Raw genomic sequence first — 21,773 nt, 5'->3', positions numbered from 1 at the left:
TTACATGACAGCCAGGGCTGCACAGAGAAACCATGTCTCAAAAAACCAACCAACCAACAAACATTCTAGTTTGTTCAATGCTTTTATTATAAAAGGATGTAGATTATCCAATTCTGTTTCTATATCTATTTTACAACTTTATTCTACCAATATTGTATATTACACTAATTTGAATTAGCATGCTAGTTTTGTAATTCTAGGGGAAAAAAACCCTACTTAGTTTTTAGTTATTCTACCTAATTATAAAATTGAAAATTGGCTTAATTTTAGTATTTGGGAACCCTTGGTAGTAGAATAATGAGCTCTCATTTTGTTTAAGAGCTAATGCCTCAGAAAAAATAAGGTGGAGGCCAGCAAGAGGGTTTACTGGGTAAAGATACTTGCTGTACAAGTTTGGCAACCTGAGTTTGATCCCTGGACCCTATGTAACGGTAGAAGACCCAGCTCCATAGAGCTGTCCTATGACCCTCATAATATGCATGTGTGCCTGGTCCATACACACACACATCTTGCACGCGCGTGTGCACACACACACACACACACACACACACACCATGCACATACATAATAATAAATAAATAACTTGAAAATATCCAGATGTGGTGGCAGACACTTTTTCTTTCTTTTTTCTTTTGTATATCCTTACACTGTAGCTGTCTTCAGTCACACCAGAAGAAGGCATTAGATCTCATTACAGATGTTTGTGAGCCACAGTGTGGTTGCTGGGAATTGAACTCAGGACCTCTGGAAGAACAGTCAGGGCTCTTAACCAATGAGCCATCTCTCCAGCCCTATCGTGGTATACACCTTTAATCCCATCACTTAGGAAGCAGAGGCAAGGAGATTTCTGTATGCTTGAAGACAACCTAGTCTACACAGTTCCAGACAGCCAGGGCTATATAATGAGACTCTATCTCAAAAATAAAAGCAAACAAGCAAACAAAGAAGAGGGCTGTAAAGATGGCTCTGTGGTTGAGAGCAATAGCTACTTTTCCAGAGGACCTGTGTTCAGTTTTCAGCACCCACATGGCAATTCACAACCATCTGTAACTCCAGTCCCAAGGGATCTGATACCCTCTTCTACCTTCCGTGGGGCACTGCATACAAGTTGTGTACAGATATACATGAAGGCAAGACACTCATATATACATAAAAAATAAAATAAGGGGCTGTAGAAATTGCTCAGTGACAGGTTTGTTTCCTAGCATCCACAGGGCAACTTACAATCAACTGCAACTCTACTTCTAAGAAATTCTATGCCCTTTCTTAGCCTCCATGGGCCCTGCTTGCACATGGTATACAGGCATACATACAGGCAAAGCAACCATACACATAAAACGAAAATAAAATCTCAAAAAAAAAATAAAAGTAAATTAATGTTTTTTAAAGGTGGAAGAACAATCAAGGAAGATTCCTACCACCAACCTTAGGCCTCTATATGCACATGCAAACACTCACTTACACTCATGCAAATACATACATGCATACTTCACATACACACATATGAAAAAAAAAAGGGAAAAAATGAAGTTGACACATGTCTTTTACCAAATGCTATAGTTTGAGTATCTCATTTCTCCAAAACTCATGTTGAAATTTATTTGGCATTTTAATAATATTGGGGTCTAGGCTCTTTAAGTACATGAGGACAGAGCCCTCTCGAATGCATTAACGTCTGTCTAGAATAGTGCTTCGCAACCCTCCTAATGCTTTCAACCCTTTAATACAGTTACACAAATGCTGACCCCCAACAATAAAATTATTTTCATTTTATTATCATCAATAATTTATTTTCATACAGTTACTTTATAACTGTAATTTTGTGACTGTTATGAACTGTAACATAATATCTGATATTTCTGAGGGTCTTAGGTGACCCCTGTGAAAAGGTCAGTAGACTCTCCAGGGATTGCTATCCACAGGTTGAGAACCACTGGAATAGATCAAGGACTTGCCCATTCCTATACTCTCTTTTTGCCCTTCTCTAATTTTAAACCTTGTATATCTTTTTTTTTTCTTTTTGTTGTTTTTAGAGACAGGGTCTCAGGATACAGTCCTGGCTAACCTGCATGGAACTTACTATGAAAATTAAACTGGCCTCAAACTCACAGAGGTCTGCTTGCTTTGACTCCCAAGTGCTGGGATCAAAGATGTACCAAAAAATTAAAAAACAAAACCAAAGAAAAAATGTTTAAAAATTATAAAAACTCTTCAAAAACAAAAGATAACTAACAGTGGATAGAAGCTTGACATTTTTGTCTTCATTTTGTTTAACCCTATACACAGGCATGGTAATCACTGAAACCTAGCTTGCCTCATCCCTCCTTTAACATGGAAGCAAAAGGAGTACTCTACCAACAACTTTTCCAGTGTCTAGTTCCCAGAAAGGATCCTGAAAGAGCCAAACATTGTGCTAAACCTACAGTCACCTGGATTCCAGGAACAGCAAAACCTCTCTAACATATTACCCTATGATAAAAAATGACACCCTACCCCTAAATAGGATCAGTCATTACTAGAGATAGAATGTCTCCTCAAGTGGTAAGAATTTGTCTGAAGCCATTTTACAATACCAGAATTGAGACAATGATCAACCAGCCAGACCATAGCATGACTTCATTATACATTCCTCTTGCGCCTTGGTACCTGCCCCAGTTCTTCTTCTATTTAAATCTAAAGCTTATATAATTATACAGATGGCCTGACATGCTTAGTTTATGTCTTGTTCAAATGTCTATTTTTATTAAAACCCTTTCTTGTCTTTTCTCCATTAAAATTTCTTTCTTTGTGGCAAATGGACACTATAACGTGTTAGGACATACCCCCGTCATGTCTTTGACATAGGACTCTAGTTGTATTAATATGGTGATATATTACTAAATCAAGAGAAATAAAAAGAGACTGGAGAAATGGCTCAGCAGTTAAGAGCACTCGTTGGCTGCTTTCCAGAGGACATAGGTTCAATTACCAGCACAGAGATGACACCTCACAACTATCCTTAATTTCAGTCTCAGGGGACCTGATGCCCTCTCCTGGCCTCTGTGGCACCAGGCACACATGCAGTGCATAGACAAACATGCCACCTCAGAAAACTAGAGCAGCATTGTAATGTGATTATATATATGAAATACAAAAGCAGAGTTCCTAAAATATAGACAGCAAAGCAGAAAGAATTTGGCTAGGTATAGAGGCACATGCCCTCAATCTCAACAATCCTTGAGGCAGGTAAATAAATATATGTGAGTCTGAGGCCAGCCTGTAACCATAGAAAGTTCCAGGCCAGCCAGTGCTGCATAGAGAAAGACCCCTGTCTATGTGGGTGTGGATAACTCAAATTAAAATAAAATAGAAATAAATAAATAAATACATGGATTTTTTTCAGAGGAAATAAAAACTAAGACTTACAGAAACTTTTAGGAAATATGTTACTTTTAGTTCAAATTAGGCAAATAAAATTCCTCAACTTATGTTCTGGCTTCAGGAAATAAAATTCTTTGAATCAATTTTCTAAGAGGTTTTTTCTTAATCTAAACAAAAACACAAAAAGGGAAACAGTTGTAAAAAAATTAAAGGCTTGCCCTCCAGTCTGCACCAGTGCTCTGAGCAGACCTTGAGCGTCAGCTCTGCGCCTAATCTCACAAACCCAGAGGAGGCTGGACTCCCAGGAGCTCTAACATGCCCAGGATCACAGAGGGCATGTTTGTGTTTTTTTCTGGAGGTTGCTGAAGGAGCATGGTGGCTGCCAGAGTGATTGGTGAGACATGCTGATGCTGGGACAAAGAATGATACTGACCTGTGAGCTTGCTGAGTGCCCTGACAATGGTGACTGGGAAGCTGTATTGGACATATGTTCCTGACCCACCTTTGCTTTCCTATATCCCAGATGGGACTAGATGCCTTGCCTCAAGTTTTTAGACCTTGTGGGACAAAGAATCAAAAAGAGAAGTTATAAAGACTCTTGTAGTTTTCTTAAAAGTGACCAGTTATTCGGACTCAATCATGTACTGGTTAAGAAATCAATCTAATATTGGAAATAACAGTCTTCATTTGGAAGGCTGGATCTGGACATTTTCAGAGACATATTTGGAAGTTAGCTGTAGTTCTCTATGATGTTATGTTAGCAAGAGATAAAGTTGGGACAGGATCTGGATTTAAAACAAGTGTTAGTACATGTGTTAGGGCTCTTTTATTTGTAGAGTTAAAATTACTTTTGTTTCTTCTACAGTATTTATTGCAAGTTGCATTGATTGTACACTTTTTAATTGTGTTAGTGTGTTGAAACCTGGCATATCTGTTATGGGGGTCTATCAACCAGCTTTTGTCTTATTGCCTTGAGTATTACAGAACCTTGGTTTTCTGAAAAAATCTTCAAGTACTCGAAGAAGTGAGTTAGGCTTTAAGCAGAAGCAAGAGGGTAGTGGGCTTGATTATTGCTGTTATAACAGCTTTAGTTATATTAATTGATAGCACCACTGCTTCTGCAATTGCTTTGACACAAGAAGTTAAAACAGCTAATTTTGTTAATCATCCAGCAAAAAAATGTTACTAATGTGATGAGTATACAAAAGGATTTAGATAGGCATTTGGAAGAATGGATTGATGTTCTTTATCCTATTCAAATTATTGGAAGGAGGTTCAGAGTTTAAAAGTAAGGGGCCATCTTGAGTGTCATGTCAAATACCAATGGAGTTGTGTTACTTCTAAAATTTACAATGATAGTCATTATAATTAGGAAAACGTTTAAAGACACTTGCAGGGTATTTGGCATAATTCTAACACCTCTCTGGATTTTTAAACCTTGTATAGTGAGATTATGAATTTAAAGAATACTGTTCTGCTGAGCTTTGATGTTGCAGATAATGTTGACAAAATTATCCATGGCTTGAGGTCAGTATTTCCATTTTGGTCAAGTGTCAAGTATGGCATATATTGCTTGATCATGCTAGCCCTTGTTGTCTTGGGAATACTTTTATTCCTGCCCATTGTGTGCTTGTCTTTAACAACATCAATATGTTGGCAGCCAAAGTATATGACTTGAAACTGATAATGGACCCCCAAACAGAGTTATTAATTTAACAGGTTGGCAAGCCAAGGACAGAGCCTTACCAACCTAAGACAGAAGTGCCTTGCTTTTGATAATGTACATTCCATGATGGGTAAGAAAGGCATTCTTGTCAGAACAACCTAAGACAGGCTCAGTCTTGCTTATGAAATAAAAAAGGGGGAGATGTGGAAAGCTTTTGGGGCTGCTTGGCAGGAATCTGACATTGGCCAAGGACAAGGAAATGGGCTGCTTGGCAGGAATCTGTCATTGGCCAAAGACAAGGAAATGGGCTTCAGGCAGGAATCTGACATTAGGCTAGAACAAAGAAGTAATTTCAGGCAGTAATATAACTCTTACGCTAGAACAAAGAAGTAATTTCAGGCAGGAATATAAATCTTAGGCTAGAAAAAAGAAGTAGGCTTTGAGCATGAAAATGACTTTGGGATAGTACAGGGAAGTAGGCTCATATATTTTGGTCTTCCTGATAGCCCTTAGAAATGGGAGTGATCATGGAATTTTGTTTATTGCCTTGCTTGTTCTTTGTCTATTTGTGTTTATTGACTTGCTTGTTCCTTGACTATTTGCATCTATTGTATTGCTAGTTCCACAACCTAGAACTGACCTTAATACTTACATGTAATTAAAATGATATAAAAGCAAAAAGGAGGAGGGGGGATGGGATGGGGTTAATGGGGGTGGGGATGGGAAAAGGGGATAACATCTGAAATGTAAATCAATAAAATATCCAATAAAAAATTAAAGGCTTTAATACATGTTATATTTTATCCAAAAAGTGAAGGAGGAGGACGAAGAGAGGTGGAGGAAGAGGGAAAGAAGAAAGAGGAAGAGGGAAGAAGAGAAGGAGAAGGAAAAGGAGGAGGAAGAGGAGGAGGTAGAGAAGAAGAAGAAGAGGAGGAGGAGGAGGAGGAGGAGGTAGAGAAGAAGAAGAAGAAGAGGAGGAGGAGGAGTAAGAGGAGGAACAGGAGAAAGAGGAGGAGGAGGAAGAAGAGAAGGAAGAAGAGAAGGAAGAAGAGGAGGAAGAGGAAGAGGAGGAAGAAGATGAGGAGGAGGAGAAAGAAGGAGGAGGAAGAAGAGGAGGAAGAAGAGGAGGAGGAAGGAGGAGGAAGAAGAGGAGGAAGAGGAAGGGGAAGAAGAGGAGGAGGAGGAAGGGGAAGAAGAGGAGGAGGAGGAAAAGAAACCATACCTCTTTGAAGAATCTATTGATGATGGATAGTCCAAATTCTCTTTGTTCTTCTTCAATGGTAACTTCATACTCTATCTGATTGGAGAGATTAGGAAAAAGACAAATGTTAGTGATGCTACCCACAACAGTGTTTCATAATGCTTTAAATTATCTGGCCTAAACTCATATGGTGCCCTCAGAACCAGAGAGCAGTTCTATGGATTAAATTTAAATAATTCTCTGAGAATGTAAGAACAATACTGGGGTAAAAATGTCAATGATGGTAGGTGAGTTAATCTCCATTGTCAATTTGACTGGATTTAGACCCACCATGGAAATATCACTCTAGATGTTTCTATGAAGGTGTTTCTAGAAAGGATATACCAACCAGGAAAGACCTACCCTAAATGTGGATGATACCATCCCACACAGGCTGGAATCCCAGGCTACATAAAAACAAGGAGAAAGCAGGGCTAAAGAGATGGTTCAGCAGTTAAGCACATTTACTGCTCTTTCTGAGGACCCAGGTTCAGTTCCCAGAACCCACATGGTGGCTAACAATAACCTGTAGCTCCAGTTCCAAAGGAACCATCTTCTGACCACCAAGGGCATCAGACATATATATGGCATATACCCACAAAAACATGTAGGTATTCACATTTAAAATAGAACAGTTTTTCAAGGTGAAAGCAAGATGAATAGCAGTAATCTTCTCTTACTGCTTTTTCATATACAAAAATTACTTACCAGGAGCCAGAAAGGTTGTGCATACCCACAGCAATCAGGAGCTGGTGACAGAAGGACTGCTACAAGTTCAAGGCCAGGCCAGGCTACACTGTAAGAGCCCTGACCTACAACGTGAGGTCCAGACTAGTATGGAATACAAAGTGAGACCCTATCTCAAAAATAGAGGGAAGGAGAGAAGGAGGGAAATATAACATCAAGACAACTACCAACTCTGTCAGGCCCAGTTTTTATTCAAAAGCATAAAATTGCATGGAACAGTCCTGAGATGAATCACTCACCACTGCATCCAAGAATTCAATGCACCTCTTTAGATCTGGTTTTGTATCACAGAACTGTCTAAAAAGAAGTCTTCCAATTGGCTGTTTGTCGCAAAGACTGCTAAAATCCTTTTCTGGGTAAAAGGAAGAAACAAGCATAGTAGTTATTACCCACTAAATGCTATTCTAAATCTACATTGTTTTCACTTAATAAAATGAAAGTTAAAAAAAACAGTATTTGTATTATTATTTCTAAACTACTGTCCTGTTTACTACTTCAAATTGAGTTATCACACATTTAAGGCATGAGCAGGGGCTGGGAAAGACGTCTGAGTTGGTAAAGAGCTTACTGCGCAAGCATGAGGATCTCATCTTACATACCCAGCACCCACATAAAAACCTGGGCATGATGGAGTGTTCCTGTAATCCCAGGGCTGAAGAAGTTAAAACAAAAAGATTCTAGGGGTCCACTGGCCAGACAGTCTATCTGCATTGTCAACTCAGTGAGAGACTCTCTCAAAAAACTAAAGTGGAGATTGATCAAGGAAGATACCTAATACTGTTGTCTAGCTTGAACATGCACATATAGAAACATGTATAGATACATACATACACAAATGTAAACACATACATACATGCACACATACATAAAACAAACAAAACAGGCAGAACTGATTGCAGTGGCACATGCTTATAGTCCCACCATTCTGGAGGCTGAGGCAGGAGGATTCTACATTCAAGGCCAGCCTTGGTTACATGATGAGACCATCTCCCAAAATAAAACAAACAATCAACCAGCCAACATGCAGAACCAAAGACACCTAGAACTTGTAAGGATTTGTAAAACTTAACTCAAAATAGGAGTATTCTTCTCCAAAATGAAACATATAGGAGACAGATAAGCCCTAGGGTAACCACCCACAGGAAGGCAGAAGCGTCAAGGGACTTTCACCCACTTCACTTGGCCTAGGTGTCTAGAGCACACTGCGTGTGCAGCAGTGTGCTAAGTTAGAATTGTAAAAGCCTCTCTCTATCTTGATCCTTGATACTTTTTATTCTTGCAAACAAAATTTAAAATAATTATGATTTTTTTGTTCTTTTTATAATTTATGATTTTTAATTTACTCTTTTATAGTTATTTGCTTGTTTTTTCTTATCCATAGAAAATATCTTATCCCTTGCCTCTCCTTACCTCGGTGATATTGTTCTGAGAATAAGGCTCTAATGTTCCAGCATTGTGTCAAGAAAAATATAAAACAAAAGCATTATGTCTAGAACAAATCAAACTTCAGCAAGAAAGCCATGTTCGCAGCAGAGGAAGGTAAATAAGAACAAAGTTTAATAAAATATAACAATGATACTCATTGCTGTGTTTTAGTTTAGTTTGTTTTGTTATGAAATAAGGTCTCACTATGTAGTCCTGGCTGACCTGCAACTTCCTATGTAGCCCAAGCTGGCTTTAAACTAGCAGATCGACCTGGCTCTGCCTCCTGAATACTGGGAATAAAGACAGATACTACTGTATTGGCCCATTACTTTGTACATTAATTAAAAACAAAAAATTAGAGTAGGGGGGAGGAAGGGAATGGAATGGAGGGAAGGGAAGAAGGATAGATGGAGGAAGATAGGAAGCAGGAAGACTAGCTGCCCTCTTACCAGTAGCTATGCTGGTTGCTTTTTGTCAACTGAATACAAATCTTCCTAGACATATCTAGGAACAGGAAAATTTTTCTTTTAGATTTATTTTATGTTTATGAATGTTTGGAAGTCAGAAGACTTCCCCTGAAACTGGACTTACAGATCAAAGTTTATGAGCCACTGAGTGGGCACTGGGAATTGAATCCAAGGTCTCTGTAATAGCAACCAGTGCTCTTAACTACTGAGCCATTTCTCCAGTCCCAGGAAGAGAGAATCTTAATTGAAAAATATATCATAAAATTGGTCCATAGATAAATCTGTAGGCCATTTTCTTGATTAATGATTGATGTGGGTGAGCCCAGCTCATTATGGGAGGTCCCACCTCTGGGCAGGTGACTCTGGGGTACATGTGAAAGCAAACTGAGAGAGCCATAGCAAGCCAGTAATAGTTTTCCTCCATTACCTTTCCTTCAGTTTTTACCTTCAGGTTCCTATCCTGAGTTCCTGCCCTGACTTAGCTAGTTTCCCAAAAGTAACTGAAGAATTAAGGTAAGTGAACAATCATAACAAATCTCTCCAGTAAAGTTTATTAATATCAAGTAATTCTAGGAGTTTAAGCTATTCCTGTTTTAGATAATTGGGTTTAAATACGGAAATATCTAGGCAAAGGAGCTATGGGTCAACTTCAGTAGGCGGAATGCTTATATAGATAGCATGCACAATGCCCTTAGATTCCATCCCTAACATCATATACATCATATATGGCAGTGCATGCCCATAAATTTAGCACTTTAGAGGTAAAAGCAAGATCAGAAGTTCAAAATCATCCTTGTCTACACTGCAAATTTAAGGCCAGCCTGGCCTACATAAACACATGCCTTAAAAATAATTATCTAAATAAATCACTGAATTGTGCACATTTATTCATTTACTTTTACAAGTCACCATTTAACTCTTCAAGGTTAGAATACCAGTTCAGAGAGGAACTCTGCCCCTACCTACAGGAGGAGAACTGAAAGGACCCTGAAATGTCCAAGCCCACCGGAACTCTAGGTGCTCTCCCTAAACAAGAAGTTCATTTCTGAGACTCACACTACCTCTTCCTCTTCACTCTCCTTATTTTCCTGACACCGTCTATGGTTGGTTTTAACAAAGAGGCCAAAATCATCTTTAGAACCATTTTTCTGACAGCTGTAGCTCTGCCTGAGTTCTGGCTGAGTGTTCCTGTTGTGGTTGTTTCTCTGTCACTTAAAAGAATCCCTCTGCTGTATAGTGAACAAGAAATCTCAGTCTTCACTTTCCCTCCTCAATGGGGTCAACAATGAAAAGGCTTGCCTTTGATCTATATTCTCTTGAAGTATCTGGAGGGCACTACCTCATGCAGATGGCATTCTCAAGTTCAGAGAACTTTCACCATTTCACAGTTCACACTTCCCCTAGGAGGACACCATGTGTTCCCCCAGCACTTCCTTCAACACATGCTTCCTCTTAGTAAACTAACACAGGTCGAGCCCTATCCAGGGTAGTGAGTGCAAAGATTGTCCCTTTCTCCTCCAAAGTTATTTGAACAGCAGTCTCAGAAGCCAGGAAATCTTTGGGAATAGGAACCCTTAGATCTCTGGCTTTCAAGTGCTGTGAAGCAGACAAACCAAAAGAAATACAGAAATGGGACTAGGCTGTGGTCATGATGGCTACTTTGCATCAGCTTAGGCACTTGGACTTAGGTCCAATCAATTTCGAGCCCAGTGGATAGTTCACAACTGCTTGTAACTTCAGCTCCAGGAGATCCAACACCTTCTGGCCTCAACAGGCACTGCACTCACAGGCAAAAAGCCATACACAGACATATTTTTTTTAATTAACTTGTTTTTAATTTAGGTGGATGGGTACTTTGCCTGCACATTTGTCTGTGCACATGTGCACATAGCCTGAAGAGGCCAGAAGAACATGTCTGGATCTGGAGCTGCAGACAGTTGTGAGCATTCATGTCAATGTTGGGAACCAAACCTGGGTCCTCTGCAAGAACATCCAGTGCTCTTAACTATTAAGCCAATTCTGTAGCCTCAATATATACTAGTTTTTATTAATGAAAAAGTCAGCAATCATCTTTCATAACTTTAGATTCTCCATCACACACTAAAAGACTAATGAAGTTATATTAAAATTTTATCAGAAAACTTCTGAGGCAAATATAGAACTGAAGTAGTAGTAACATCTAAGTGATGATGCAATGTCAGACACCCTCCAGACATAAGGAGGCACTGCGGACTCACCGATGGAGGATCTTAACTCAGCGCACATGCTCACTGGGGGCAACTTCAGGAGCTCTTTCCATTTCTTACTACGACCAGTCTTTTTGCTAAATCCTGTAAATTTTGAAACAATAAGGATTTGGATTTCAAATTGTATTTTGGTTTTGCTTTTGAGACAAGATTTCACTATGACATTCAGATAGGCCTTGAATTATAGATCCTTCTGCATTAACTTCAAGTTAGGGTCATACAGCTATGTCATCACACCTCGCCAAAAAAAGGGGGTTGGGGAATTGTTTGTTTACTAAAATATTATAAATATGATATTTACATTTCATAATAAAAATTATCCTATTGTTAATACTACTTTGGGTACATAAGATAAATATACCTTTATAATAATTGGTCTCAAATAGATATCAGCTTAGTGAAGTATAAAATTCCACAGTCTCCATTTCCAAATTTGTAAACTAGATCCGACATGACACACTATACACTGCTACTTATAACACTGGTTCATCATTATTAAAATTATTAAAATACATTTATATTTATTTTTAAACAAATATTTACTAAACACCTACCATGTGTCAAACACTTTCAAAGCACTGGGAATGCAATGGTCAATTAAATAAGAAAACAAAACAAAGGGTTGAGGGAGAGAGGTCAGCAGTTAAAGACGCACACTTCTGCAGAGGACCCGAGCTTTACTTCCAGCACCCACATTTGGTAGCTCACACCTGTAACTTCAACTTTAGGAGATCCAATATCTTCTTCTTGCCTCTATAGACACTACACACACACACACACACACACACACACACACACACAAGGCAGTGGGAAGTGGAGACATACATACAATATTTTTTTAAATTCTTAAAGCACAGTCTGGGGTAGAAGTAGAATTCAGTGATAAGAGTACATACATGTGTGAAGGCCTGTGTTCCACCCCCAACAACAAAAATAAAGCCCATCCTCTATATTCTTTAAGGAGGAAAAAAGCCTTTATTTTAGTATTTTTACTGTATTATATTTTTATTTTTTAGAAATTTCACATATATAATGTATAATATATGCTCTATATTCTTTTTTAAATGTTTTAGATTTATTTTATTTTATATATGTCATTGCTTTGCCTGCATTTATGTCTGTGCACCATGTGCATGCCTGGGAGCCATGGAGGTCTGAAGAGGTTGTCAGATCCTCTGGAACTGGAATTATAGAAGGTTATGAGCCTTCCATAATTCCATGAAACTGGGTGCTAGGAACCAAATCTAGGTTCTCTTGCAAGAGAAACAAAGGTTCTTAACTGCTGAGCCATCTTTCCAGCACACACACACCCATAACCTAAGTAAGAAAGAGAATACTATAAGCCACACAACATAAGTAATTAGATAATAATATGGTTAACAGTTTGAAATAAAATTGAAGGGAAAAGGTGGAAGATGCTATTGTGACTAGGTAGCATTTAAGGAGCCCTCCCTCTAAGGAAGATCACATGCAGACAGACTTGAAGAAGATGGGGTAAGAACCTCTAGAAGACTGGGGAAGAGGACTATGCTGGTTAGTTTTTTGACACAAACTATAGTCATCTGAGAGGAAGGAACTTCAATTTAAAAAAAGGCCTCCATAAGGTCAATCTGTAGGCAAGCCTGTAGGGCATTTTCTTAATTAGTAATTGATGGAGGAGGACCCACCCATTGTAGGTGGGGCCACCCCGGTCATGGTGTTTCATCATAGCTATAGTAATCCTAACTAAAACAGAAGTTGATACCAGGATAGTGTGGTATCACTGTCACAGACCTGACCATGTTGTTGTGGTGAGGATTGTGAAAGGAACTTTGGGACTGTGGGCTAGAATAGCCACTGAGTGTTGAGAGCTCCATGAGCTGTTCTATAGGAGCTTGGAGAATAAGACTGTTGCGAGGAGTACAGACAATGAAGACCTGACTGATGAAGTTTTAGAGGGAAATTTCTAAACTCTAGCAGACCATTAGTGTGACGAATCTGTGGTGGCTGGTCAGCTGAACCGGAAGAATCACTGTAATTAACAGGAGACCTGAATCACTAAAGTAAAACCTTTGCTTTGCTGGGACAATAGATATTGGTCAGCTGGGGCTAAAAAATCAGCTATAATTAAGAGAACAGCATCACTGAGGTGAAGTCTTATGAGAAGGGTCAGCACAAACAAGCCGTGTTCCAGAAGTGGCAGCTGAATTGGTAGTGTATGACTACTCACCCAGATGGTGGTTTTGCAGGTGTGGCAAAAGCCACAAAAAAAAAGGTGTGGATGAGGCTTAGTGTGGCAGGGCTGGAGTCCTTGAAGAAGGCCCAGGAAAGGATATTGGTAAAAGTGCAGCCCATTTTCAGCAAGAGCCCCCAGCAGTTTTGGAGATGCCATAGGATGGCCAGCAAGAACACCACCAGAAGCAGAGTAGAGCCAGCCAGAACCTCAAAGACAAGCTGCAGAGGGCAAGGCCAGAAACTTATCCAAGTCCTTTGGAGGAGCCCAGAAAAACATGAATGGATACCACATATTAAATACTGAATTAAGCCAGATGGTGGTGGCACACACCTTTAATCCCAGCACTTGGGAGGCAGAGGCAGGAGGATTTCTGAGTTCGAGGCCAGCCTGGTCTACAGAGTGAGTTCCAGGACAGCCTGGACTACACAGAGAAACCCTGTCTCAAGAAACCAAAAAAAAAAAAAAAAAAAAAAAATTAAATATTGAATTACTTACACAGTTAAAATTTGGTTTTGCTTTGATTTATTCTGACATGCCCTGGTTCTTCCCTTTTGAAGTAAGAAAGTACTCAACTTACTTTTTATTTTAGAGGAGCCCACAACTGAGAGACATTTTAAAAGTCTTTAGAACTTTAAGAGACTAAATATTTTTTAAATGTTTGAATTTTTAAAGGCTTTAGGACATTTTTAGTTTGTAAAATGTTTCATATTTGATATTATTAATGTGTGATCTTGGGGATGAATAAGAAAAGAAAAATGGTTGCTTAACAGTGATCTGTTTGTTTCAGGCAGTGGTCTCGAAAGCCTTTAATCCCAGTACGCAGGAGGCAGAGGCAGGTGAAGCTCTGAGTTTGAGGCCAGCTTGGTCTACAGAGCAAATTCCAGAATAGCCAGGGCTACATAAAAAAAAAAAAAAAAAAAAAACCCTACCTCGAACTCCCACTCAACTCCCCCCATAAAAGGAAAGCAGACTGAGCAAGCCCCAAGGAACGGTTATCCAGCATTCCTCCACGGCTCCGCATCAGATCTTACGTCCAGGTTCCTGCTCTGTTTGAGTTCCCGCACTGACTTCTCTCAGTGATGGACTGCCTGGAAGTGTAAGCTGAAATAAACCCTTTTCTCCCCGAGTTGCTTTGGTCATGGTGTTTCATCACAGCAACAGGAACCCTAAGTAGGACAAAGGCACTCACGATGAAACCAGAACAGAGAAAAGAGCTAACCTGCAATGTTTTTAAAGGATCTGTTAAAAACTAAAACTTTGCTGGGCGGTGGTGGCACACACCTTTAGTCCTAGCACTTGGGAGGCAGAGACAGGCGGATTTCTGAGTTCGAGGCCAGCCTGGTCTACAAAGTGAGTTCCAGGACAGCCAGGACTACACAGAGAAACCCTGTCTTGAAAAACCTAAAACTTTCCTTAAATCAAAGAAATTAAATCTTTAATCTCAAACATTGAGAGACAAAACTTTACTGTCATCCAATAGTGTAACATAGCTTTAACTGTCAACTAAGACTCAGAAAACTGGGAGGAAGAAGTCTATATTTCCTTAGGCTCTGGTGAGCTCTGTCTGCAATGCAGTGGTTTGAAAAACTGTGAGATATATCAAAAATAGCTCTGCTCCAACAGATGAGGCAGGTATAGGCCCAAGGGCTCTTTCAGTCATCTTGTGCTCCTCACATACTCTTGTGTAAATCTTGAGACTAGAAGCTCTGAACTCAACAGCCCACTGCCCAGAGCACCTTATGTTAACATGTTAAAAACACTCATTTGTTAGGAGCCATGCTGCGTTTGTTGAAGTAGCTATATGCTCGCCATTATAAGATGGCGCTGGCTTCCTGTTCCTGGTTCTTCTTGGCCTTGGTGTCTGTAGCTGTGCACACGCGTAGGCGCGAATTCTCCCGCTGATAGTACTATCAGTGGATATGTAAATGAGACCCCAGTCTGTAAGCCAATGAGGACAGATCATGTCTCTTTGATAGTATATAAGTCAGTACATTCTGGGGCTTGGGGTCCTTCCTTTGTTCTCCATCTTGCATCCTTCTAACTAAAAGAGCTGTAACAATAAAAGACGCTGTCAGAAGAATCTTGAGTGTGACGTGCTCCTTATCGGCGAGGTAGCTTGTCGCATTTGGTGCCGAAACCCGGGAGTAGAAGCCGAACGCCCCCGAGGATCGTCTACCTTGAAGGACCCTGCTTAGCTCGCAGAAACAAGATTCAGAACTGACGGTGCAGTAAGTCTAGACACTTTTCTGTAAGATATGGTGGATCCTATGCTTGGCCTTGCTTTCGCTATCCCTGTCTGAGCGGTGGTTGTTCTCGTGTTTTGCTTTTGCCTTAATTGACATATTAAGGGACGGGAGTGTACATGTCCTCCTTTTCAAAGTGAACCGTAAATCACAGGCAGATAACTGTGCAGGTTCGCCCAGTTCTGTAGATAAAGAATTATGGGCAATCAACAGTTTAAGCCGGCTCTCATGGCAGTGCAGGCGCCGCTGCAGGAAAGCGGCTTGACTATTTCAGATGGGGTTCTTTTGAAGTTTTTTAAAGAGGTAGATAGAGTTGCTCCGTGGTATGGTCCTACAGGATCCCTTACCACGCGATCATGGGAAAAGTTAGGAGGAGGGAAGATTGAGAGCAGGCACGTTACCTATTTTTAAGATGATTCAGGCATGCATAGCGGATGAGAAATGCCAAGGAAAGATTAGAGAAGGACAAAGGGTCCTTTCTCAGTGTCAGGATAGCCTATCAGAAACAGAAAAGGAAGGGAATGCTAGCAGAAGAAAAGGCAATGATAAACAGCCTTTAAGCCCTCCATGTTAGAAGAAGGAGGGGGAGAAAAGAAAAAAGAAAAAAGAGAATGGAGCTGAGAAAATAGCTCAGTCAGAGAAATATAAAAAAATATATCCAGCCTTGTCTAGGTTTAGAAAATTAACACTGAATGACTCTGCCTCAGAGGAGACGTCCTCTGAGGAGGGAGAAAACGAGGACGATACTTTGTCCCAGGATGGGTTGGATTCAGACGAACAAACAGAATTAGATGAGGAGGCAGCTCGTTATGAGAAAGAAAGATATCGTCCGGATCCTCCTTATGCACCTGGCAGTTTGCCATCGGCGCCGCAGCTGCTTGTGCGGAAGACAAAACAGGAACAGGCTAAGAGACATGTTATTCCAATAACCACCTCCTTGATTTCAGAAAAGGAGAGAAGAAGGATTAGAACAGCCTTTCCGGTCTTTGAAGATCAGAATCAACAGAGATACCATCGAAGTTTAGACTTAAAACAATTAAAGTCATTGGCAGAATCGGTGCAAACATATGGCATAAATGCCTCTTTTACCCAAGCCTTAATAGAGAGACTTACAGAAAGTGCTATGACGCCTGGGGATTGGTATAATACTATCAAGGCAATTGTCCCTACAGGCAAATATTTAGAATGGAAATCTCTTTATCATGATTTGTGTGCTACACAGGCCAGAGATAACATGGCACAAAATCACCCCCAATGGAGCTTTGATATGCTCACTGGCCAGGGGAGCTATTTGTGTTTTCTCACAGGAGCAAGAAAATCCGATCTGGGTACCAACAAGATTGACAATAGTGAAGGATGGAGAAAAAGAAAATCCGGATCCAGAGGCTGTGGACATCAATGTTTCTGATATTAATTCTTTGGACTCCCATAAGGAACAGCCTACCTCTGTGGGCAATAGTGAGAACATGGCCCATTCCAATGCCTGTACATGCTAATTCGACTAAACTTCCTTTATTCTTATCCACAAGTTGTGCCATGGAAGCACCATGCATCAAAACGCCTAAGTTTGAAACAGAACCATATAATGCCACCTCAATAAAATTAAATACGACATTATGTTTTACTTTCCAAAATGAGACTATTAGCTCTGGGAAAGGGCCATATATTAAAATTACAAAAATGAAATTGGGATATTGGGAAGATCCACTTGTTGCTAATAAAATTCCCACAGGGATATTAATGAATGCCCTGTCACAAATAAGTACTGGAGCAACTAGTGGAAGTGGAACTGGTGGTAATAATACATCTTCTAATATCACTACCATTATGCTCACTAGCAATGTAACTATACCATTACCTGATAATTCTCCTCTTAATGTGACCGCTAAAAGACAGATACCATGGTGCTATCCATTATTGGATTTTCCTCCGACATTTACAGCATGTCAACCACCAGAATTATGGAAATTTAAACTATCGGAGGGTTTCTATTTTAATCAAAAGTTAAAAAGATTTAAAACAAATAACACTCACTCTGGCCCTGGGAGTGAGTGGCCATTTTTCAAATGGATAATTATGAATGATGCCGAGGCATCTACTAATATATCAGCTTTTGCTAATCTACAAGGAAGCTTCCATACATCTAATAATGTCAGTGGTACACGATTGGAGACCACGCAAAGTAATAAAACAAAGATCAGTTTATCTAATTTGAAGATTAATCAACAATATTCTAATTATACGCTTGAGCCATCGCTAGTGTGTGTTCAAACACCATATTTTTTCCTTATATGTGATGAAGAGTTGTTTGAAAACAGCTCAATAATTAATTGCCATAGTCCTAATATTACATGTTACTTAACAAAATGTTGGAATGGAAAAAACCGGACAGCAATTGTGGTGAATATTCCCACATTTGTACCAGTACCTGTTAAAGCTGACCCCAAAGATTTTCCTATCGTACAATTATTGAGACAAAAAAGAGATTTTGGCATTACAACAGCTATAATCACTGCCATTACTGTTTCTGCTGCAGCTTCAGTGACTGCAGGTATTGCCATGGCCAATCAAGTGCAAACAGCCTCAGTTATTAGTCATATTACTGAAAAGGCATCCGATACACTTGAGACAGTAAAGAGAACTGATGCTCATTTGGCTTCAGGGGTCTTACTGGTCAATCAACACATTGACTTATTACAACAACAATTACAAGCGCTTGGAGATGTCATACAACTTTCTTGTGTAGCTTCCACACGTTCCCTATATATAACCCCCTTACTTTTTGATAATTCTTCCCTCGTTAACAGTTCTATTATTTCAGAATATCTGAAGGGGAATTGGACCCAGGAGTTGGAGTTTCTTCAAGAGGAATTACAGTTGAAGATATTAGACCTCAAAAATGCAAGCCTTGATATAATCAGTTTTAAAGACTTTACCTCTTGGCTTTTTTCTACATTTTCCTTTTTTAAGGAGTGGGTGGGGGTAGGTTTGTTTGGCTGTATGCTACTTGGAGGGACATTGATCTTACTCTGGTTGTTCTATAAAATGAAAACTCAACAACAACGTGATAAAGTAGTTATTGCTCAGACATTTTTGGCCATTGAAACTGGAGCATCCCCTCAAACTTGGTTGAATATGCTGAAGTGCTGAGACGCTGTTCCGTTTATACATGCTTGTGGACACAGGATCCCATTGCACCAAGCTGTAGACGGGACAGCCTTTTGATGCCTCCCAGGGCTCGGGTTCCCATTGCACGAGACTAAGGCACAAAAGGTCTCTAGTCACTATGTGCTATTTATAAAGAAGGGGGAGATGTTAGGAGCCATGCTGCGTTTGCTGAAGTAGCTATACGCTCGCCATTATAAGATGGCGCTGGCTTCCTGTTCCTGGTTCTTCTTGGCCTTGGTGTCTGTAGCTGTGCACACGCGTAGGCGCGAATTCTCCCGCTGATAGTACTATCAGTGGATATGTAAATGAGACCCCAGTCTGTAAGCCAATGAGGACAGATCATGTCTCTTTGATAGTATATAAGTCAGTACATTCTGGGGCTTGGGGTCCTTCCTTTGTTCTCCATCTTGCATCCTTCTAACTAAAAGAGCTGTAACAATAAAAGACGCTGTCAGAAGAATCTTGAGTGTGACGTGCTCCTTATCGGCGAGGTAGCGTGTCACACTCATTACTTTTCCTCACAAATTCAGCCTTAAAAAATAAAAAATTAAATAAACATTTAATAAGCACTTGCCAGTACCAGAGACTATGCATGGCTCTGCTTCAGCAGAATCACATCCCTAATGTCAATGTCAACAGGCCCCACTGCACAAGCTAGATCCACTGTCCAACATAGATAGCATTGGTCTGATCTTCATAGGTATGCCCAAGGAGAACACAGTTACCACTGAGTGTAAGTCCACTGCTTGTTTTGGTGTTCACAGACAGGTGACCTTTTCTGAGATGTCAGACCTCTGGCTTCCAGAAAGATTGCTACTGTGGAATTTAAATTTATTCATCTAGCTAATTGCAACCCCCTGGATAGGGCTCAGGATTCCTTGCCTCCTCTTTTAGGGCATGGTTTCCCCACATCTCTGGAAAATTCCCTGATCTATTTCTTGAACAAGTGAGGGAACAAGTTTAGGTGGCAGGCTTTGCTTGTCTCTCTCCTATCCCTGTTTCTCTACGGTGCTGGGGATTTAATCAGAACTTTACACAGGTTAGTCAAATGTTTTACCTCTGATACACCCAGCTTCTAGTTTGTTGTTTTTAATTTCTATTCCTGCCACCCAAGCTAGGTTCAGTCAGAGAAAGGTCGAGAGCCAAGCCCTGGAACTTGTTCTTTGACTTCCCAGTGTGCGTGTTTGTGTGTGTGGCAAGAGACTCGGGCGGAGACAGAGCGGGATTCGAACACGAGGAGGCAGAGAGAGCAGAGGGCCCATGCCCTCTGCAGGCAGCCGCCTTAGCCGCTGTGTCACCGCCAGTTAGCTAATATTCCCTATTCTCAGACACTGTACCCAGATATGAAGATAAAAAAGGGAAGAAAAGCCTAAACTTGATCAAATTTTATTTCCATTAAGAATCTCCTTCAAGGACCAGTTGGAATTTGGAGTGAGAGACGAGATAAACAGTCAAATGTTCTACTGAGACAGAAAAGAGTGCATACTTCTGAGTCTTTCCTAACTGCCTTAAGAGGAAACCAAGACCTGGTTCTCTTCCCACTCATTCTTAGTTTTTCTATTCTAAATAGCATTATTTTGAATAATAGTATTAATTTAAAAAATATTGACAGTAATGTCTTTTTTGCATTTGTTTGATTATATCTCTAGTCTTCACTACTCCATAGTTTGCACAGTCTACGGAGCCTAGATTGCCACTGTACTCGGGAGCTTCCTGCTTCAAACCTCCTCTCCACTGTTCTTTGCTCATAAGGGTTTCAAAGCCCTTAGTTCGGTATCTAATTCTGGACACCACTCACAATAATTTAAAAAATTTCTTACAATGTTTCTTCTTAGGGTTTCCAATATTGAAAACAGTTATATTTTTCAATTCCAAGATTCTTCTTGAAAATCACTTGGGACATAAATGAACTTGTAATGGAGCTAAAACAATTTTTTAAAGGAACAAACAAACATAAAGATCAAAACCATTTCTCTGTTACTCATTAGTTTTTCTCAAAGAATATACTTCACATTCTGTGAGGTGAACACACTGAAGCTTCTTAATAGTATCTACTTCCCAGGCACCTTTGCCTGGGTAATTAAAAAATGCTAGAAAGTGTGCAATGCATACCTTTCCATACCCTGTCTTTCAGATTAGCAGCGCTGAGAGTGGGATGAACTCAATCAGACCCTAGTGCAAATTAGGCTAGTGCTACTGTTTCAAAACACAACAAAAATTAGCCCAGGATCACTTGCTGACACCAGCCAAGCAGCAGCTCCAACCCAGGATTGGTTCCAGTAGAATCAAAACTCCCTTATTAGACGACGATGTAAAGGTCCCACGGAGATCAGGATTCTCTCAAAGACTGGAGCTCCGAGGAGGAGCTACCTTCAGGGAGACCAGGAGCCTGGGGTGCACCCACCTTGACGAGCCTTCAGCAACAAATTGTTGGCCACGAAATTCTCGAGTTCCATGATCCTTCTCTTGCGCCGTTTGTGCCGCGGTTTCGGATGATGAACTTTTCGGCGTCCAGGCAATGGAGACTGCGGGGGAGATCCTAAAGCCACAGCAGCAGCCTCCGGGCATGCCTTGTCCTTTGGGGAACGCGCCTTCTGGATGCTGGCCCTCCGCAACAGCGACCGCTTCTGTCGCTTCTTCCTCCGCCTCCTTTGGCGTTGCCACCACTGCCACCAGGAGAGCCGTCGTCGCCGTCGCTGTCGTCGCCGCCGCCGCCGCCGCCGCCGCCGCCGCGAAGGTAGGACAGGGGAAGGCTCGCCACGGGCTCCAGCTCTGTTGCCGTCCTGGCGAGGGGCCTCCGCTATCGGCGCCGGCGCGCGATAGCTCGAGCTCCTCCTAGCATCATCGCCCAGGCCCAGGGCGCGTAACTCTCTCCTCTGCCCCGGGTCCTTGGTGGCACTCAAATTTCGCCGCGCCCTCCCCCACCGAAGAGCTTATTAACTCGAGAGCCGTCTCCGGCGGCGACTGCCACAGCAGCCGCCGCCGCCGCCGCCGCC

At 40.8% G+C, this 21,773-nt stretch overlaps 1 protein-coding gene across 10 annotated transcripts in view; it reads right to left on the bottom strand.

Annotated features, from left to right (window-relative positions):
• Nucleotides 1–21,318, bottom strand: part of Grk4 (G protein-coupled receptor kinase 4) — an 83,950-nt gene extending 62,632 nt beyond the window's left edge. For 8 of the 10 annotated variants that reach the window (XM_076938330.1, XM_034509215.2, XM_076938333.1 and 5 more), the window contains exons 1-4: nt 21,182–21,318; nt 11,143–11,235; nt 7,253–7,365; nt 6,249–6,323 (exon numbers count right to left, since the gene is read on the bottom strand). In XM_076938330.1, coding sequence (XP_076794445.1) covers nt 6,249–6,323; nt 7,253–7,365; nt 11,143–11,235; nt 21,182–21,233 — 333 coding nt within the window. In that variant the 5' untranslated portion in view covers nt 21,234–21,318. The other 2 variants (XM_076938332.1, XM_076938335.1) reach the window with 2 other exon arrangements.
• Between the last annotated feature and the right edge of the window lie 455 nt (nt 21,319–21,773).

Source organism: Arvicanthis niloticus, chromosome 7 (genome assembly GCF_011762505.2).
Source record: "Arvicanthis niloticus isolate mArvNil1 chromosome 7, mArvNil1.pat.X, whole genome shotgun sequence".
NCBI lineage: Eukaryota > Metazoa > Chordata > Mammalia > Rodentia > Muridae > Arvicanthis > Arvicanthis niloticus.
This window is presented reverse-complemented; position numbering and strand designations above follow the sequence as displayed.